The sequence below is a fragment of the Sinocyclocheilus grahami genome, unplaced genomic scaffold, assembly GCF_001515645.1.
Source record: "Sinocyclocheilus grahami isolate Dianchi unplaced genomic scaffold, SAMN03320097.WGS_v1.1 scaffold1079.1, whole genome shotgun sequence".
Lineage (NCBI taxonomy): Eukaryota > Metazoa > Chordata > Actinopteri > Cypriniformes > Cyprinidae > Sinocyclocheilus > Sinocyclocheilus grahami.
Window position 1 is genome coordinate 256,676 of NW_015506258.1, and position 19,943 is coordinate 276,618.

Sequence of the window (19,943 nt, forward strand, 5' to 3'; positions counted from 1 at the left end):
GTAATGACATAATATGAATGGTGCTAAAACAGGCTTCATTTTTTTACACAAAATATAATGTCTTTTTTCTTGTTTCTTTTTTCGGTGGGTGGGTGAAATATGACCTTGTTAAGTGCAGAGAATATTGACTTACTCATATGAACACTGACCTTTGACCCTCACGTTTGTGACCTCTAGAGTAACCCCTGTGGATGTCAGCTGTTAGATACTGTGGATTATCTCATATTGACAGAGGATATCAGATGTCTGCTGCCTCGGGCTTTACTGTGTTATTTACCTCATTTGGGCTTAATTCAGCCACAAATCTTTCTGGTTAATGAGATATTCAAGTAATTACAATGTCTTTTATGTGCCAGGACCTGCAGGTACCTGAAATGTACCTGTTCACATTGACTGAAAATTCAACTTCCATATTTTTGAATACTAGTCAAGTCATGTGTGCTGTTCCATCATTACACATTTACTGTAACCAAATCAAATTATTTAATCTTTTTAGATTTATTAGTGCTTTCAGTAACACTTTAGTATAGGGACCAATTCTCATTAACTAGTTGCTTATTAGCATGCCTATCATTAACATATTGGCTTTATGCTTATTAGTACTTATAAAGCACATATTCTGCATGACCATGTTCTACATCCAATGTTCCTTCTAATTGTTTTTTTTCTTGCGGGGCAAAACTTTTCTCTATTGGGCGGAAATAAATGTGTGTATATATATATATATATAATTAGCGAACCGTGACCCTTGAGCCTAGGCCCTCTCCCCCTACCCTCGTCGGGGGGAAAAACTACCAGCCTAGCTTACGGTGTTCTCTTCTAAAAGTCATCTTTGACAATTCCACCTCTGAAACAAGAGGCTATCCAGCCTTAAGGCGGTCGCACACCGGACGACATGTGCAGCCCTGCATCACGCCGTACCAAAATGAAACAACTAAATTTAAGTCAAATGCAAATCCTCATTACAAATGCATCATCACACAATATCTGCACTGCAGTGGGCAAAACGTACAGACACTCCCTCCCATCACACAAAACCAACAACAGTAATGTGTTTAAGACAACACATCATGACAGCGCTGACACAAAACAAATTAGCGACAGACACTTCATGACAAACAAGCAGTGTTTATAATAAATAATATTATTATTGGCTCAGCGGCCTAGTAAATGTCCGCACTTACGTTATTTGCAGCTTCCATCGTGACTTGAATAACAGCTAGTTAGTTTATCAGTGTATATATTTTTTATTTGAGAGATCCCGACAGTGGGCGGAACTTGTTGTAAAGTTAGTGATAACAAGGCCCACCCATTTAGAGGAAAGATATGATTGGTCAATTTTTCTGTCAGTTGAAATTACTCTCCCATTGATTTACTATTGCTTGGCCCTCTCTAATTTCATAGCTGGACCACCAATCACAGAGCCGCAAACGCTAGGCGGAAACATTCAAATGTGGAGAAAATGGGGTGTGTTTATAAGACCATTCACTGAATATGCAGATTTGAAGAGGTTGTTTTTTTTCCCACAGAAGTTGTATTTATTTTATTTAGATTATGTTTGTCAAATTATGAATTGCTTAAATAAAATTAGTAATAATAATTTTTTTATTCAAAATATTATATTTTTAAATATTTATTACATTTTTTAAAATATTGTTTATGTAACAATAATAACAATATTTAGAATCGATATATTGTCCCACCCCTAGAGCGCCTAGGCCTGGGCGATAAAACGGTATCGATATTTATTGATGGTACTCCTTCATATTCCGATATAAAAATTTTTTGATATAGTGCACGATATAGGCACGTGCTAAGAGTGACCTAGACTGCACATACAAACACGAACACATGCTGAATTAAGTGCAGTGCCTGCCTGTGATGAGGAGATTGTGAATAAAAAAAATTAATATAAGTCGAGTTTAAAATAAACATTTGCATTTGAATGTTAGGTGTGTGTCAGGGAGCGTCATCAGTGGCGCACGAGATGCGGTGATAATGATGTAAGTGATGTTGTTGCATTTTAATGTTTTGATAGTCTAGCCCACGAGATGCGCCGCTGCTGTGTTATGCATTCAAAATATTAGAGAAATATAGAAGCTCAATGCGGAGAAGATCTTGATTAGGTGAAAACCGAAACCAAACCATTCACACAGAACGCATATTCAGTGCATTTTTAGACGGACAAATATGACTGCTGCAGTCACGTCACACAAGATGTAGCCATGCAAAGTTAAAACAGTTTAAACTTTTAGAAAACACGTTGCAAATTTGTGGAGGTTTATTTCTTTTCACAGCGTCTCTTATGTTTTTAAATGCAATCTGCGTGATGGTCGATTCGGCTCTTTGTATTAAGCAATTCATGAATACATGATGCTTGTTCATAATTGTTTATGCAATTTACGAAATTATATTTGATTTCTATTAGTTAATTTAGACGTAATGCAGGTTTTTTTATAGACATTTATTTCCTTGCGTTGACAATTTAAATGTGCTGCATTATTTTGCTCATTGCACCCTCCTGTGGCCTCGGGAGACAAGCCAAAAGTTTCCTTAAGACCTATTTAATCTGCACATAAAACATTAGAAATTAGTTTGACTGTTAATATTTAGTATTGATATATATAGTTTGACTGTTACAATAAATTGGGTTAATTTAAAAATACAGTGGTTAAATAAAAAAAAAAAATTCTATTGCTCTTTGTTTTAAAAAAGGTTATAACAAATGTCAATAAATATCGATACCGAATGATATGAAACATTATATCGTTGATACGCTGATCGTTGCGCCACATTATTTCTTCTGCGCATAGAAGAAGTGCGCGACAGCTTAGAGGGAACATTGTCTACATCCCTACCAAAATACCTAAACTTACAACCTATTACAACCTTACAAACTATTAATATGCAGCAAATTAAGATTTTATTGAGGCAAATTCACAGTTAATGATTTGTTAATAGCGAGAATTAAACCATAAGATAAAATGTGACCATGCTTTCTTAATATTCTGTGCAATTAATGCACATGTAAAAGTCACTGACACAAAATTATTTCACTCGTATCTGTCCTTTCACGCATATTCATTGAGAATGAGTTGAATTATGAAAGAGATACAGAGGGTAGAGAACAGGTGCATTGTGGCCCTCAGACCAACCAGGTGGAGAGAAAGCTCATGTTTATGAGATCACAGGTTTTATGCTGTACTCTCAAACATTATGCAAATAATCCCGCAGTCCTAGCAGTAATGACACGATGGAAAAGCATGAATTACAGAATAAAGGACACGCTCGGTCACACACCGTTCCTCACTGACTCTGTCCATGTAGACACTGGGGGTGCGTGTGAGAACAGCTATGAGGCAAATGTTGACACTGATTTGTAATTGATCTAAACAGAAAAATGAGCGGAAAACCTGAAAGAAGATCTTTGTAGGCTCGCAGTGCATTCTGAGCCATTCGTATGTGCTCATTATATCCAAATGTTCTACTCACACTCATGTGATGCTCCATTTCAGGCAATAAGAAGAGTGCTAAATAATTCACGAGATGCTGGGATCAAACGTCTGCTTCTGCTTGTGTTCTTCTGAATGCAGAAGGGTGTGTGTTGGTGTTGGTGGGTTAGAATTTGGGGTACTGGGATATCAGTCTTTTGGTGATGTTCAGTATGTACTGTATTTTGATGTATTTGGTCTAAAATGAATGTTTGTTTGTTTGTTTATTTGTTTCTCAGAGACTGAACATCCATTATAACCATTTAGTTTAGAACTTAAAGGTCGCCTGAAATGCTTAGAAACACGCAGCGTTACTCTGTGTTGATGTCATTTTAACTGAAACAGGAAGGCAGGGCGGGACATATCAAGCAACCCGCCCCTCTTTAAAATAGCCAATAGCGTTCGTTTATATCACAGCTTGGGCTAGAGCCGTTGAGCTCCGTGAAGCTGCATTTGACAGGGTATGCCAGCCACAATCTCATCCATATTGCTATAAAATATAGCATTCTGTGTAGAATTCAAATAGCTCCGATACATTTTGTGGTCTGCGCCGACTCGCGCATGTGATCCGCTCCGTGCTATCGTGTCTCTGGACCGGAGCAGAGTGTGTGTGCGGTGCGGTGGTTAGCGTGACACAGCGCCAAACCAGACTTCTTTTTTTCCTCAATGGAAAGCATATTTACACTGTTTGAATCGTTCCCTGTCCCCTATATAGTGCACTACGTGCCATTCACTGTACAGAGAATACTAATTCTGTGGACAAGTGACCGATTTCAACCGTGGCTTCAGAGTCTATTTTATAGTGTAGGGGGAGGGTGCTTCAGATTCTAGAGAGCATTTGATTGGACAGAAAGTTTGATGAGAAGCTGAAGTACGATGTGACGTCAAAAAAAATCGTTAAGCCGTTTTGGCGGAAGTGACGAACTGCAAGCTTTGAATGCTTATATCTTCTAAATGCGAATTTTGTCACTGTTTTGGAGCACACTGCCTTATAGATAACCTTAAGACTAACATATTGATACTAACACACAAAAAACTTTCATTTTGATTTCATGGGGACTTTAAAAAAACACTTTTTATTATTTGAAAAATGTCAGAAATGTGTTTTTTTTTCTAGAGAATTTACAGTTTGTTGTTTTTTTTGACAATAATGACACAAACATATTTTTGAATCAGAGTTTTGGATTGAAATTGATTCAAACTGCTTTGGAAAGACACGAGGGCAAGTAAATGACTAAAGTATTTTCATTTTTGAGTGAACTATACCTTTAATGATTTCATATGTGTGTTAGTGAGAAAATAAATGTTTGATTAACCGATTGATTGATTGAGAAGTCTCTTATGCTCCCCAAGTCTTCATTTATTTGATCAAAATTACAGTAAAACAGTAATATTGTGAACTAGATTTTACCATAGACCATTTTTACCATATCCATAGACTTTCGTAAAACACACACACACACACACACACACACACACACACACACACACACACACACACACACACACTCACACACACCACTGCACAGAAAATCAATGTTTCTGCTCATTGGTATATTGGGTTGGGTCAGTGTGTCATGATTTTCTCCTCTGGCCTGTGGTCATCAGATTAGCTCCAGACGTCTAATAAAATTGAGTGATAATTTGACACGGTCATTGTGATGTGGGTTAGTGCGCTCACCGGATTAATCTCTGTGGAATTGGCAGGGAATTCCCTACGGATCAGCAGATTTCCCAGTCAATCTCTCTCTGACGGATGTGATGTTTTCATTTGGGGCTTCTTATTGCCTTTGAATTTACTCAGGCGTTATGCTTACATTTCCATCAGAAGCTAAAATAAAGCCATTCATGCGTGCTCTCTACACACACACACACACACACACACACACACACACACACACACACACACAGGACTGTGTGTGAGAGTGTGAGAGAGTCTATTAGACAGATTCCTGTTTATTCAGTGGGAATCACTGAACAGCGAGAGGTCAGAGGTCAGACTGGGTTACACAGTCACATAGATTTAACCTTCACCTCTCTTTCCTCCATATGTGATACTGTTCTCTGTGTGATCTGTGTCTTTATGTGTGTGTGTGTCTGCTTTGGCACACATTGAAGTAGCCAGTGTGTGTTTATTCATGAACATTTTACTGCCATTTATTCATATTTCCATTCTTCTGTGAAACATGCAAGGAGATGCTAGATTCTCTGAGCTGTTCTTGTTCATACTGTTAAAGTTGATGGTGATATTTAATATCGAATTCCAAAAATGACTAAAAGACTAGTTTAAATACCATGCATGCCAAGTCTTCAGTCTGAAGCCAAAGACCTTTTGGTCTTTAGAGAACATTTATTGCATCATTCATTCAAACAATGAGACTCTTTGTGAAATGGCTAACCAGCTATTCAGATCCATCGAAACCTTGGTGAAATCTGTGTGTAATGGCGAAGATAGTGTGCTGACTGGTTGTTGAGTTAATTGCCACCTTCGGTACAGTGGAAATAGTGGTCTTGTCTGAGACCACGAGATCAAGACTCTGATAATTATGGGTTCTGTGAGCATTTACCTCTCAGATTACTCCATTAAAGAGATTACATTTTCCCAATCTAAGTGAATTCTCTTTCTTCCTGTCGATTCTCCAGATCTGGATAAGCCTGTGCTCACAGTGCACCAGACGGTGGGTGATGTACGAGGCAACTACTATCAGGAGAAAACAGTGTTTTTACGCTGTACGGTAAACTCCAACCCTCCTGCTCGCTTTATCTGGAAACGAGGAAATAAACCAATCGAACAGAGCAAAGACAACGGAGTGGATATCTACGAGCCTCTGTACACACAGGTACAACATTATCATGACTTCTGTTGTTGTTGACCTGTTGTTGTTTCATTTCATTTTTTTTTTTGGGGGGGGGGGTGTCTCTGGGTGTGCCGAAAGGGAGTTTAAGTTCCAAGTTTAAGTTATGTTTTAGCAAACTTTTGGAAGTTTTGTCCCCAAACTGAAGTAAATCCCAAACCTCTCTTAAGGCGGGCGTACACGGTGCGATTTTTGCTGTCTCGTACGAGCTCGCAGGTGATTTTTTTCTCTCGGGAGAAAATCGCAGATGCTCGCATGGTTGCGGCTTGTACCGTGTGGGAACAATTACGGGCCGATCCGAGACGTAACGAGCACGTCCTGTCATCCCGATAATTTTCAACGTCAAAAAAAATCGGATGCTTTCGGTTTAAATTCGTGGCATATGTGCGGTTGAACGAGACGATTTGGCGATCCATCTGAAGTTGACCAATCAGAAGATGACAAAAACCATATAGTCTATAATAATTTTAGTTTGATTATACAGTTCTATTTTTTATTTGTTATTCCGAATGTGCCAAATTTGCTGTTCAGCTTAATAATTGAATATGCCTGTTGTATTTCCGGCAAAATGGGCAGAAATTCAGAAATGGCCTACTCCCTCGAGTTCTTTATGAAGAACAGAAAGTCCATGCTTTTCTCTGCTTTTCAGCCATTCTCTTTGCCATGTCCTTTGTCTTCGGGGTTTTTTTTTTTTTGGACGGCACAAGTCGCCTGCCACAAAGAAAACTATTTCGTCCTCAGAATCCATATTTTTATGAATGGCGCGAAACATAATGCTTACGTCAGAGTTTGTGAAATCATAGTAAATTCGTGTCGTGTGTGACTGCTTCCGTACGATTTTCGGATTAAACTCAATCGGGACATGTACCAAAGCTCACGACGTTCCGACCTTCAGAATCGCACTGTGTACACCCGCCTTTACCCACAGCTGGACAATATGCATGATTTCTCTATAGGCCTTATTTCCCCGAAAACAGAAAATAGTTTAATTAGAGTTAATAATCATTTGAATAGCAGATAACCACAGGAGACGCGCTCAATCACAGAGAAACGTACTCAATAAATCAGCGATCCATCAGTGATGAATTCATAATCTGAGCACTTATTATTAAAGAGCCATTTGAATAAGGTGGGATGGATGGAGATTGATGGCTTTGCTATTAATAATGAGGATTATTCATTCTCCTGATGGACGCAGTCAAAAGAATGAGATGAATATAAAATTCCTGAATTCATTCTCTCTTTATCATGCACACAAATTGACATTGAAAAATGACATAAAGTCAGCTACTTTATATTGCAACCTTTATGAGTGTTTTTTTGTAGTATTTCGTAGTTTGCACTTCTGTTACACTCTGTGATGCCCCAGGTGGGAAAATGTGTTTTCATATTTTAAATACGAATTACTCAATAGTAGTCAAATTATACAAAAAGAAAAATTCTAAAAGCACAGATGACACTGTTTCCGGAGGATGACCGACAAACAACATTTTGTTGTCATTATGTATAAATGCCTGTTTTGACTAACAGATGTGTGAATGTGTGTGTGTTTGCAGGGTGAGACAAAGGTGCTGAAACTGAAAAACCTCCGTCCACAGGACTTTGCTAATTACACCTGTCAGGTGTCCGTCCGGAACGTGTGTGATATTCCAGACAGCTCTGTCACCTTTCGCCTTGCCAACACCACTAGTGAGTTCCCGTTTACGCTCAAACGCTCACATTCACTCTCTTTCCCTCATTATACAGCAGCTGTAGTGAGTTTTGCATATGAATTTTGTGCTTTATTTTATTTTGCTCATTTTATTACAGGGAAAAATGAACTGCGTATGGAATTTTGTTTCTGCCGTTAGTTTTACAGAAACTGTAGGAGTACCTGTCTTTCCTCCTTCAGTTCTTTTGATTATTTTTCTTCTCAAATGTTCCTTTTCCCCTGGATATGTGTTGACCTGTCAGGTTTAATTCACCTTTCTTTGATTACATCTTCACTTTTCCCTCTTTTAATCTTGCGTTCTTTCTCTCATTCACGGTCTGTCAGCGCTGTGGAGATGTTCAGCGCAGAATAACACAGGAACAGTCACGTGTGTCTTTGATCATGTTGGTCTGTGCACTGGTTTGTGTCTCAGGTCTCTCTGAAGGCAGACGCCACTATCACTGTGCTGTCCTGTACTGAAATTCCTCCAGGGAATCAGTGAACTGAGAGTATGTGGTATTTTTCATTGTTAGAATAGATTTATCAGAGCTGTGGCCTAGTGGTTAGCACACATTGAGCTGTGGTGCACATATGGGGGGATGTGAGATGTCCAGAACCTGTCCAGATCTCATTCCCTCCTCTTCTCGCTATCATTTTCCTGTTTTCTATTTCACTTTGAATTAAAAAAAAGTGCAATAATGGAATTTGAATGGGAAAAGATACAAAGAATATAAAGGGGACTGATATAAATAGGGTTATATAAAATAAAAGTCATAAAGGGTAGATCAGACTATATGCTTTTTGTTCCAGTGAATATTTATCAGGGTTAATTTATTGTATACAAGTCAATATACTCTGACAACGGGGACAAGTTGTCAAAACTGGAGCTTTTAAAAAACAGTATTTAAAATGTATAATCAATTTTACAGCTTTATTCAATATTATATAAACTACTGTTCAAATATTTGGAGTTTGTAAGACTTTTGAAATGTTTTTGAAAGAAGTCTTTTATGCTGCGAGTTGTGTGTGTTTAGAAGCTGCATTTATTTGATCAAAAAGACAGTAAAAACAGTAATAGTGTAAAATATCATTACAATTTAAAATAACTGTTTTCACTTTTGATATATTTTGAAATGTAATTTATTCCTGTGATGCAAAGCTGAATTTTCAGCATCATTACTCCAGTCTTCAATGTCACATGATCCTTCAGAAATCATTCTAATATGCTGATTTGCTGCTCAGGAAACATGAAAAGAGGAAACATGTGGAAACCGCGATATATATTTTTTTCAGGATTCCTGAATGAATAAGATCAACATTTATTTACAATCGATTTTTTTGTCAACATTATAAATGTCTCTACTGTCACTTTTTTGATCAACCTAATACATCCTAAAATATTAATGTCTTTCAAGAAAAAAAATCCTTTCAATGATTCTTTTGTCAACTTTCCCCTGTGACAACTAGCCCCAGTCTCTCTTATATATATGCTTTTTCACATGCTGTCAAGAGGTTTCATAAGGTATCTTTAGTAGATGGTATTTCACGCTGAAGTTCTATGAAAGCTTTATCCTTGTTAACTAACATTTTCATCATCGTCAGAATACATTGTTTGTGTAATCCATAATGAATCGAATTCACAGCAAAATCAAAAATACGCCTGTGACTGGAAAATCATTGCTAGAACAAAAAAAAAATGCTACTACAATACCCAGTGAAACCCTTTATGAATTAGTCATGTAAAAAAACATGTTTGTTCGTGTTCAAATTAGCAGCATTAAGAATTCATGCTCGAGAAATAAGTTCAAAGCTCGCTGAGAAATTCTAAAAGTAGCCCAAAAGTTCCCCCCTCTCTGTGTGCGTCTTTATTTCCCTCGTTTCTCGTTCTCTCTCTTGTGATGAGTTGGAAAGGCTGTTGATTCTCCTCTTTCTGCTCTCTCCACTAGAAAGGCAGCTGTGAAATAGTCAATAGAGATGAGTGAGTCTGGAGTGACAATATCAGAAGTCTGTACCTCTCGCACAAACACACACACACACACACACACGCTCCGCGGCGCCACTGTAGTGTCCTGCCCTGTGGAGAAACAACACACTGCTGCAAATTGGAATTTGTTTTCCGCGTGGCTCGCGAACACGCAGCTCATCGCCGAAAGAACAAAACACTGATTAGTTTTTCTGTTGATTTTTGTTTTCTTTCCTCTGAACTGACGAGTAGGAACGGGGTGAGATGAAGTTGGAGAGAGCAGAAGAAACACGCGTCGGACGTCGTGCTGAAGTTTGAGAAGTTGGCTTCTTTAGAGGGTAGAATGAAGGAGACTGCGTCTGTGCACAGGATTCGAAGCGCTGTTTTAAATTACGGGTCGATCGTGACGTGTAACTCCAAACCTAGTTGGTCAGCATCTGCTTGTGTGAAGGTCAGAGCTCAGATCAGAGAGAAAGACCGGCTTTAACACTTTGTACACTATGGTGTTTAGTTTATGATGTTATATCCAAACAATCATGGCTGAACGTCCGTTTTTCTTTATTCTATAGGGTTTTCCTCTTATACACTACCATTCGAAAGTTTGGGGTCAGTAAGAAATGAATACTTTTGTTCAATAAGGACTCATTAAATCGATCAAAAGTATTGTAGTATAGTATAATATTATAAAAGTATAATATTAAGCAGCACAACTGTATCAAATCAGCATATTAGAATGATTTCTGAAGGATCATGTGACACTGTAGACTGGAGTAATGATGCTGAGAATTCAGCTTTGCATCACAGGAATAAATTACATTTTACAATATATTCCAATAGCAAACTGTTGTTTTAAATTGAAATAATATTTCATAATATTACAGTTTTTACTGTATTGTTACTTTCAAATAAATGCCGCTTCAGTGAGCATAAGAGACTTTCAAAACATTTAAAAAATCTTACTGATCTCAAATTTTGAGTGGTAGTATATCATTCTGGTATCTATTTATAACATTAATTTAACATCCATACGTTTATATTATATCGTATTGAAAGATTTATTAAGAAATGTTAAGTCAAAAAAGGAATAATAAGTGTCAAATATATTCATTATATTCTTGTTATATTTTTCCTTTTTGATTTAATATTTCATGTTTCAGATTCAGATGATTGTCTGTTGAATCAGAATTTTTCAGTGAAACAAAAATTGATGCCTAGCTGTCATTTTGAAGATTTTTGCATTCTTAAATTAATTTTATATAAAAATGTCTCAAGATACGGCGTATTATTTAATGAGATGTACAAACTGATATTTCTTTCAGTTTGTTCATCACACTGGAAATTGAAGGTCAAATCGAGCATGGGATACACTATCCCATGCACTTTCCTCTGTTGTGTACTTCACATTTTAGCAAATGCAGTAGGCCATCATTATTCTGTGTATACAAAAGTTTGCGAACTCTGCAAAGTGTGCATACTACATAGTGCAAGTACTAGTTTGTGATGTTATGATTAAATGGTAAAATCACTGCAACACACAATTTCAACTGGCTTGTTGCTTTAATAGAAATCCGAGGAGACTCAAAAGGAGTCTGTTTGCACTTGGTTCACTAGTATAAAAAATGTATCATATGCCATATTTATTTAAATCAAAGGCAATTTAATGACCTTTATCATCACTGATTACATTTTAAAAACCTTTGGGATTTCAGCTCTATGCATGTATCAGAAGATAAAAACAAATGCACATACTATACTTTTGTTAATACGTCAGTGTTTTGTGTTTAATTATATGTTTATGCACTGCATCGTTCATGTAGACGTACAGGCACCATCTGTACAGATCGTTCAAGAGGAAACAACTGATGTGACTCAATCTCGCTCAAATGAAGCTTTAATTGGATAATTGTATGGCTGGGATTGAAAGAGCTGTTGAAGATCGGGAAGAGAGAGAGATTGTCATTATTCAGAGAAAAGAGCCAACCTGGTGGAACATTTTTCTCTTTCAAACAGCACCCAGCCCCCCCGCCCCCTTTAACGCTTTCATATTTTCCTCTTAGCTGAATCTCACTACAGTGGCATATGATGACCTGTCAGTTTGAATGCTTTAGGAGCGTCAAAGTAAAGGAGCGGTAGAAATTAGGAGAGGGTCTATAGACAGAGTTTGAGGCATCATGCTGAAGCCCCGCTCACACTGGTAAATAAGATGTCATTCTGTTTTTGACAAGGAATTTATTTTCTTGCTACCTAAAAATGTATATTTGGGAGGGGGAAGTGTTGAGCGAATATAAACTGCAGCAGTGCATAAAGCATCATATCGTGAATAAGATGAACTATACAGACTCGCTCAGAATAGTGGCAGTTTCTGGTCTGGATTGATTGATTGAAGTTATTATATCCCAGCATGTGGGAATAGACAAAAAGAAGAGTGAAACCATACGTAGTAAAACTAAATATTCTTGCTAAAAATTATATTTTTGATATTTGAATATAGTATCTTATAGGATTATGTAGTTTCCTATTGATCCCATTGATAGAAACTGCCATTTACTGTGGCTCATGTCACCTGGCAAAATGTCATTTTGACATTATTTTCATGATAATTTAGCATATTTCCACGTAATTCTCGACCTTAATACAAAACAAACAAAGAAAAAATACTTTTTCATTTATAATAATTAGTATTTAGACATTTCATTACTGCACACACATACACACACACACACACACACACACGCATGTACGCACACACGCACACGCACGCACGCACACACACACACACACAATTAAGCCACAATTCACACAATTAATACAATTTCATTAATTCACTGGATTATACCCCAAAAATATGGTGTTAAAAAACATATACATGTATATCACTATGTGTGTGTATGCGTGAGCAGGTTGGACACAGATTGGAGAGTTATAGAGTTGCTTTTTATTTAGCTTCTGATTTGAAGTAGTTAATAATCTGCATTTAGTTAGACAAGGATGTTCTTGTGATATTTGTCTGTAGTTGGTTGAGGGCTGGAGAGATCATTTTTTCTGCTATCGTTATGCCAGGATTAGATTTTTTGGGTCAAACACACACACACACACACACACACACACACACACACAGAACAGGTGGCGTCCGGTAGATTGCTTTTTGTATCGTAATCCTGATGTTGTATTGAAGTTGATTCGACCTGTTAAAGACGCTACAGTAAATCGTTCTCCCTCATGCCAGTAATGCTCTGACTTCTGTTGTATGAACACACAGTGTGTCTTGTGTGTGTGTGTATCGAGCTCTGCTCACGACTGCATTGACACTAGATGGATTTGACAAGATATGTGACATATGGTTGATGTTAAGGAAAATCTTTATTCGTTCTCTGAATGTCAGCCATAAATCTCAGCTTTATATCACATATATATCACTATATAGTTATTCATACCGAAATTTCATTGAAAAAATAATTTTATATACTAAATAACCATGCGGTAATGTTTATTTATATAATTTTTGGGGGTATAATCCAGTGAATTAAATACTTTATAAATGGAATGTGATGCACTTCATCTCATTTGATTGCTTTTTCCTTTTTTATTGGGAATGGATGGATAAGCAAATGATCAGATTATTCATACCAAATTAATGAAAAGTCTGAGTTCACATGATATAACACTTGACTTGCAGTAATGCAGATTAGTTCAACCATGTTTGAAAAAAAAGCGATTATTAGTGCATTTTGCATCTTTGGGGCACTGGCACCCTACTTGTAGGGTCGGTCCCATTGAAAGTGTCTCTCATTGTGGAGGACATAATTTTGACATAATTTAAGTTATTACCCTGAATGATTCATTTTGAAATCCTGTGTAGTTCTATCCATCCATCCATCCATCCATCCATCCATCCATCCATCCATCCATCCATCCATCCATCCATCCATCCATCTCACACATATTTCCTTCCTTCAGTCCATTTGTGTGTGAGGGAGAAACAGAGGGAGAGAGGCTGTTGAAAATAACATACTACTCTTACTATCTCTGCAGTATATATTATGTGGACTGTCTATAGTATGTGGATTAATGTACTGTATGCACATAAAACACCAGGAGAGACCTACTGTATATTCGACGGGACGTGCTTTAAACTACAGAGCATGCTGCATCCCATAATGCAATGCACTCGACATGCATTAAGATGAATGAACCTGAAGAAATATGGGGATTCTTACACTGCAAAAAACGTGTTCTTGACAGTATTCTTGATAGTATTTTGTCTAGTTAAAATATATATAAACATGCTGATGAATAAACAAGATGAATTTACTTGAGAAGCAACACTGCGTAGGATATTAAGGCTTGTTTGCAGAAAATATATCTATCAATATAATATTTGTGTTTTGTCTTAATGCACTGGAAAATTTCTTCTCCTTATTTAAGTATAAATATGTTAAAGCAACTAAAAAAAAGACATATAATAATAATACAATTATTTTCAATATACAGTGTTGTATATTGAAAATAATTATTCTAAAGAAGAATTCATATATTATAAGTAAATAGATATTGTATTGAAAAACAAGTCAAATAAAATGTATAAAAAAGTCAATTTTATGCAGTTTAACACTTATTGATTGAATCGGTTGGACACAAATATTAAGACATTTAGCTAATTACTGCTTACTACATCCTATTCGACTCATTATATTTGATCAGACTTGTAAAAATGTATACATTTGTACACAAAAATAACTCCTTTTTATTGCTGCATCTCACGTATCATTTTCTTTTTTTACAAAGTAGGAGGCATTATAAAATGTATACTTTCCAGCATTTAGTATGTAGTTAGTATCCATTATGAACATTAATATCATATCAATATCAATGCTCTTGCCATGTTAGAGTTGTGGTGCTCATGTGGATGATGCAGGTTTGAGTCTAGTTATGTTCTCATCTCATTTCCTTTCTCTGCTCATTCACTTTCTCTTTCCTCCAAAATAATGCTTTTTATCTAGGTATAACCAGTGGGTCTGTCTGATCCGGTGAGATACAATGCCTATATTCCATAGGCATATGCAAGAGCACTACTGTGGCTTTTCTATAGCAAAGCTGATTTGAAAGCATGCCGTATGCATAGCAGAGAGCAGCTGAGGGGAAATGTGTCTGATATTGATCAGTCTGTGTCTCGCTACACACACCTGCTGTCCCTTACCATCAATACACGCCGCTAATACACCATCAGGTGTAATGAGGATGAATGGGCTGCATGTGTGTGATGTACAAACTCATTTCCCCTTGGGAGAGGACATTTGCCTGTTAAAGGGACAGTTCACCCAAAGTTACATTTCTGTCATAATTTTCTTACCTTCATGCCATTCCAGACTCTTTGCATGATTTTTCCTCCCTGGATTTTTCATACAGTGACTACGGCTCCAATGCTCCATAAAAGGCAAAAACACACCATAAATAAACCATAACAGTTGTCCAAGTCTTCTGAAGCCAAATTAAAGTATGTAGAAACTGGTGCTGACTACTGAAAAAGTTCCCTTCTCTTAAATCTCTTTTTAATTCAGCATATTTAAACTGGTGAGCCATGTTTGATATTTGGTGACAAGAGGAAGATCAGCGAAAATGTTACATTTTTTAATTTAATTTAATTTAATTTAGTTTTATTTTGTTTTGTTTGACAGTTGGCTTGATAGTTTTAGTTATTTTAAACTGCCCTTTAATTAAAAAGAGTAAAAACATAATTGCAAAAAAGTGGGACTGCATGCGCGTCAGCTTGCACAGTTTTAGATAGAATCACCCTTACATGGCACATACAATCGAAACAAACTGTCGTTTGGTTGCTTAAATAATGTAAACAACCTAGGAATGAGCAGTATTTCTTTATGGAGTCGTTTTTACACCATTTGCCTTCAATACAGCTTCTAACCATCTTAGAATTTGGGCTGCCTCTAACAACTATTTTTATTTCGATTAATCTATCGACTAATTTATCGATTAATCTAAGCGATTAATTTCCCACAAAAAAAATCTACAATTTTACTTAAGAATATTTTATTAAGCTATATTTTATTAAACCAAATTAATCCTTTTTTTAAAGCAAAAGTAAAGTGCAACACAGAGTGCAAGAAGCAAGTGTCCATCTCATAGTCCAAATCACTGAAATCAAAGAATGACAACATATCCACGTGTTCTAGTCTACTACTAATAAAATTATAATAAAAAACACTTTTTAAAGGAGTATTTACCAGAAATGTTATTTACCAGAATTTATTTAAGAGAAAAATGTAAATGTGCAGTATTTCTGAAAAAAAACAAACAAACAAAAAAAACTTAAAAAAAAAAAATTATACAATCAATTAATTGGAGATGCTTTTGATTATTACAATTTAATGGAACCATTCAAATGGAATCCAGAAAATAATGGAAAACAGAATTTGGTAAAGAAAAAAGTGTAAAACTCAATTAATTAGACAGGCTTTTTGATTAATACAATTTAATTTAACCATTAAAACAGACTATAGAAAAATGAAAATGGAAAAAAAATGAATTAGGAAAATAAAAAACGGATTTCATAGGGCCCTATAATTATAATACATTTTTTTGCGGTAATACAAATAGATGTAAGTGAACAATAGCCTTTAAAATGACTTAAAATACATACTGTATATAATAGCAATGAGGCAATAATAATTAGTTCAAATAAAGTATCAAAAGCAAGAAATCATATGGTTTTATTGAACAAAACAGTTAAAATACATAATGTATTATAAACAATAGAGCTAATGTACATCACACATTACAACAAAGGCCTGCAGAGGGCGCCAACGGCCTGATGATTATTTTTACACATTGCTGTGCGATCTAATACTTCTTTAATATTGACCAAGCACCATTTAATTCAAATGTCAACTTAATCTTTAATATTTGACCATTTCTTTAGGACAGAAATGCTATAGCCACTGTAATTAAAAGAATATGTGGACATCAAAACGTGTAAACTCAGAGTGAGGGTTTGAGCTTTTATTTTGAAACCGCGATGTATTCTCCTGAGTTTGCGTAGATTTATAAATGATCTACCTTACAAATCTGATGAAATGGCGCACGTTGCGTTCCCAGATGAACGTTATAATAAACCCGAACTCACAACAACATGCAGAGATGGAGTTTGAGACGCTCTACACATGTAAATGATAACAATTCCTGTGTGACGCACGTACTTAACCTACACGCATGTAAATAATTAAAGAGCATATACTGTATTAGAACTGCATCATATATAATTATTTAATTAAATCGTAGCATTTGTGAATTCACAATTATGCTTAATTATGATTTTTAAATGGGTTTAATATATCATGCAGCCTTGGGAAACAGTCTAAATGTGTTTTATGGATTCTCGTCCGTGAAATGCGCCACTTCCGGTATTTTGCCAGTTAGTCGACGCCAGCAAAATGAAGTCAAGGATTTAAAAAAATCGAATAGTCGAATAAAATCGACGAATCGCGACAGCCCTACTTAGAATAGATTCCTACAACTTGAATAGTCTCCAGTAGAATGCTGCCAATAAAACATCTGCCAGTTTCTTTTGGAGGAGAGAATCAGTTTCTCATTCTTCTCTCTAAAAGTGGTTTGATAATATTAAAGTCAGGTGATTTGTCTGGCTAGGGCAGGTGTTGAAGTTGATCTTGGTGCTCCAGCAGTCCAGGCTTTATAATCATGACTCCATATTTTTCACATTTTAGCATTGGCGTCTGTGATGAAAGTTTTAGTAGTTGAGGCTCTTTCATGGATGTTGGCTTTGTGAAGTTCTCTGTGGTGGGTTTTTGTGGAAACAGGCGCTTCAAGGTGAATATTGAAGTTTGCAGTCAATTTGCAGCAGTAGTTCTGTTTTGTTTCAACACAATCCCTCTCAGTGTTCAACGATCCCGATCGTTCACTTTTAGTTTTCACCCACTTTTCTTCTTCGCTGATGAACTCTTGCCATGCTTTGTTTACACTGACATAAGACTTAAGTTTGGGCAAAAATCAAAATTCACAGTTAATGTAGAAAGTGGGTAACTAAACAGTTGATGGTAGACATTGACATTCATAGCATTTTTTTTTTTTCAAACAATGGAAGTCAGTGACAACGGTCAGCTCTGTGGTCACCAACATTCTTCTAAATATATATTTTTCTGTATTCCACAGTAGAAAGAAACTCATACAGCTTTGAAATAACTTGAACATGAGTAAATTAAGGCAGAATTAACATTTTTGGGTGAACTTACCTCTTTATGGTAACATATAGTCGTACTCATTAATAGGCTTCCATGATTTGTCCTTTTGTGAAATCTGACATGCCACCCATTTCACCGAGTGCTTGTACCGACCACTGCTGAACACAGCTTTTACTACACTGAAAGACAAACTAGAGAATATAGACAATGAAGATATAATCACAACGTTTGCTTTTGCACTAAAACCTTGTGTTAACTCCTAGGGCTGGGACAATAAATCGATGCATCGCGAATCGAGAAATTATTCTGCATCGATTCTGAGATTTTTCGAAGGTATCGCGATTCTCTCTTGAATCGATTCTGAGCTTAGTTTTTAACAGCAGATGGCACTGCGTGCTTTAGAAATAGCCATATTCTGCTTGCTTCCAGTTCCTTACACACGCACCTTTTGAACCTCAAATAATCATTTATAAAGTTCGAAAAAGTTGAAGCGAATTACAAGGATGTTCACAGTGGGCTGTGTTTACATTAATCTTGCATCATAAAAGCATAAAAGCCGGTGTGCAAGTACATTTAACCACTTACATTACTCAGCCGAATGCACAAGCGCTCTTCTTCGTGAGCATTTGAGCGTGCGGTTAAAAACTAGCCAAAAGCGCCATCTGCAGTTAAAAACTAAGCTCAGAATCGATTCGAGAGAGAATCACGATGCATTCCGAAAATCTCAGAATCGATCCACGAATCGCGAAGCATCGATTTATTGTCCCAGCCCTATTAACTCCTGTAATAATGGGTGTTCACTAGGGGTGTAACGGTACACGTATTCGTACCGAACCGTTTCGGTACGGGTCTTTCGGTTCGGTACGCATGTGTACCGCACGAATACAGTTTTTATTTTTTTTTCTTCTCAGGAAATTCAAATAATAAATGGCGTTTTGACCGTCTTTTATGTGGCATGACCGATCGCTGTATAAACGCCTTAGAGAGCAGCTTCTGGGACGGTTCAGAAACATGCTGGTATAATCCCAACACAAGCACTGACTAGAGCGGCCGCGATCAGCTACGGTTCCCGTGTCTGAGCCGTGACGCACCGCTGATTTGTGCAGAGCGGAGCACGAGTGAACGCGATCATTCCTTCCTCTGTACTACTACTTTTAACACGAATAAACATGACTGAACATCTCATGTCTCATGTAATTGCTCAATCAGTGTTTCAACCGCGGAAAGACATCAACAATACAGCGTGGAAATAAAATGTCACGTAGACCTCAGCAAGTCATCAGTGTCCAGAACTCGTTAGTTCACTAGAGAAATGAAGTCTGGAGAGGAGCATTTTGTACGAAATATTACACCATATACTCATTATATTTGACTAAACCTGTTAGTCTTAATTACTTAATGTACAGTATGTTTAAATTAATCTGTTATGAAACATGCTATGACAGCCATTGTGTAATTGAATATATTTTAACAAATAGCTTAGAAATTGTATTATTTATAAGTTAATTTAAGAACTGCATTATGTGCAATTTACATGTTTGCATACAATTTATTTTATTTTATTTATTGATTTATTTTTTTAAGTTGAGTGTTGATCATCTATTTAAAAATAAATAGCAATTAAATTTAAGTTTGGGTTAAGTTGTTAGGCCTAATTGTAACCTTATAATGTAAAAGGGCTCCCTATAGTTTTAAGCATAAGCTGAGGTAGATTTTTATCACTAAGAAAATTTT

At 36.4% G+C, this 19,943-nt stretch overlaps 1 protein-coding gene across 1 annotated transcript in view; it reads left to right on the forward strand.

The window, feature by feature from the left end:
- Positions 1-19,943, forward strand: part of LOC107566511 (MAM domain-containing glycosylphosphatidylinositol anchor protein 1-like) — a 159,516-nt gene that overhangs the window by 71,104 nt on the left and 68,469 nt on the right. Inside the window, exons 4-5 of the mRNA XM_016251960.1 lie at positions 6,135-6,331; positions 7,903-8,035. Coding sequence (XP_016107446.1) covers positions 6,135-6,331; positions 7,903-8,035 — 330 coding nt within the window. The remainder of the gene's footprint in view (positions 1-6,134; positions 6,332-7,902; positions 8,036-19,943) is intronic.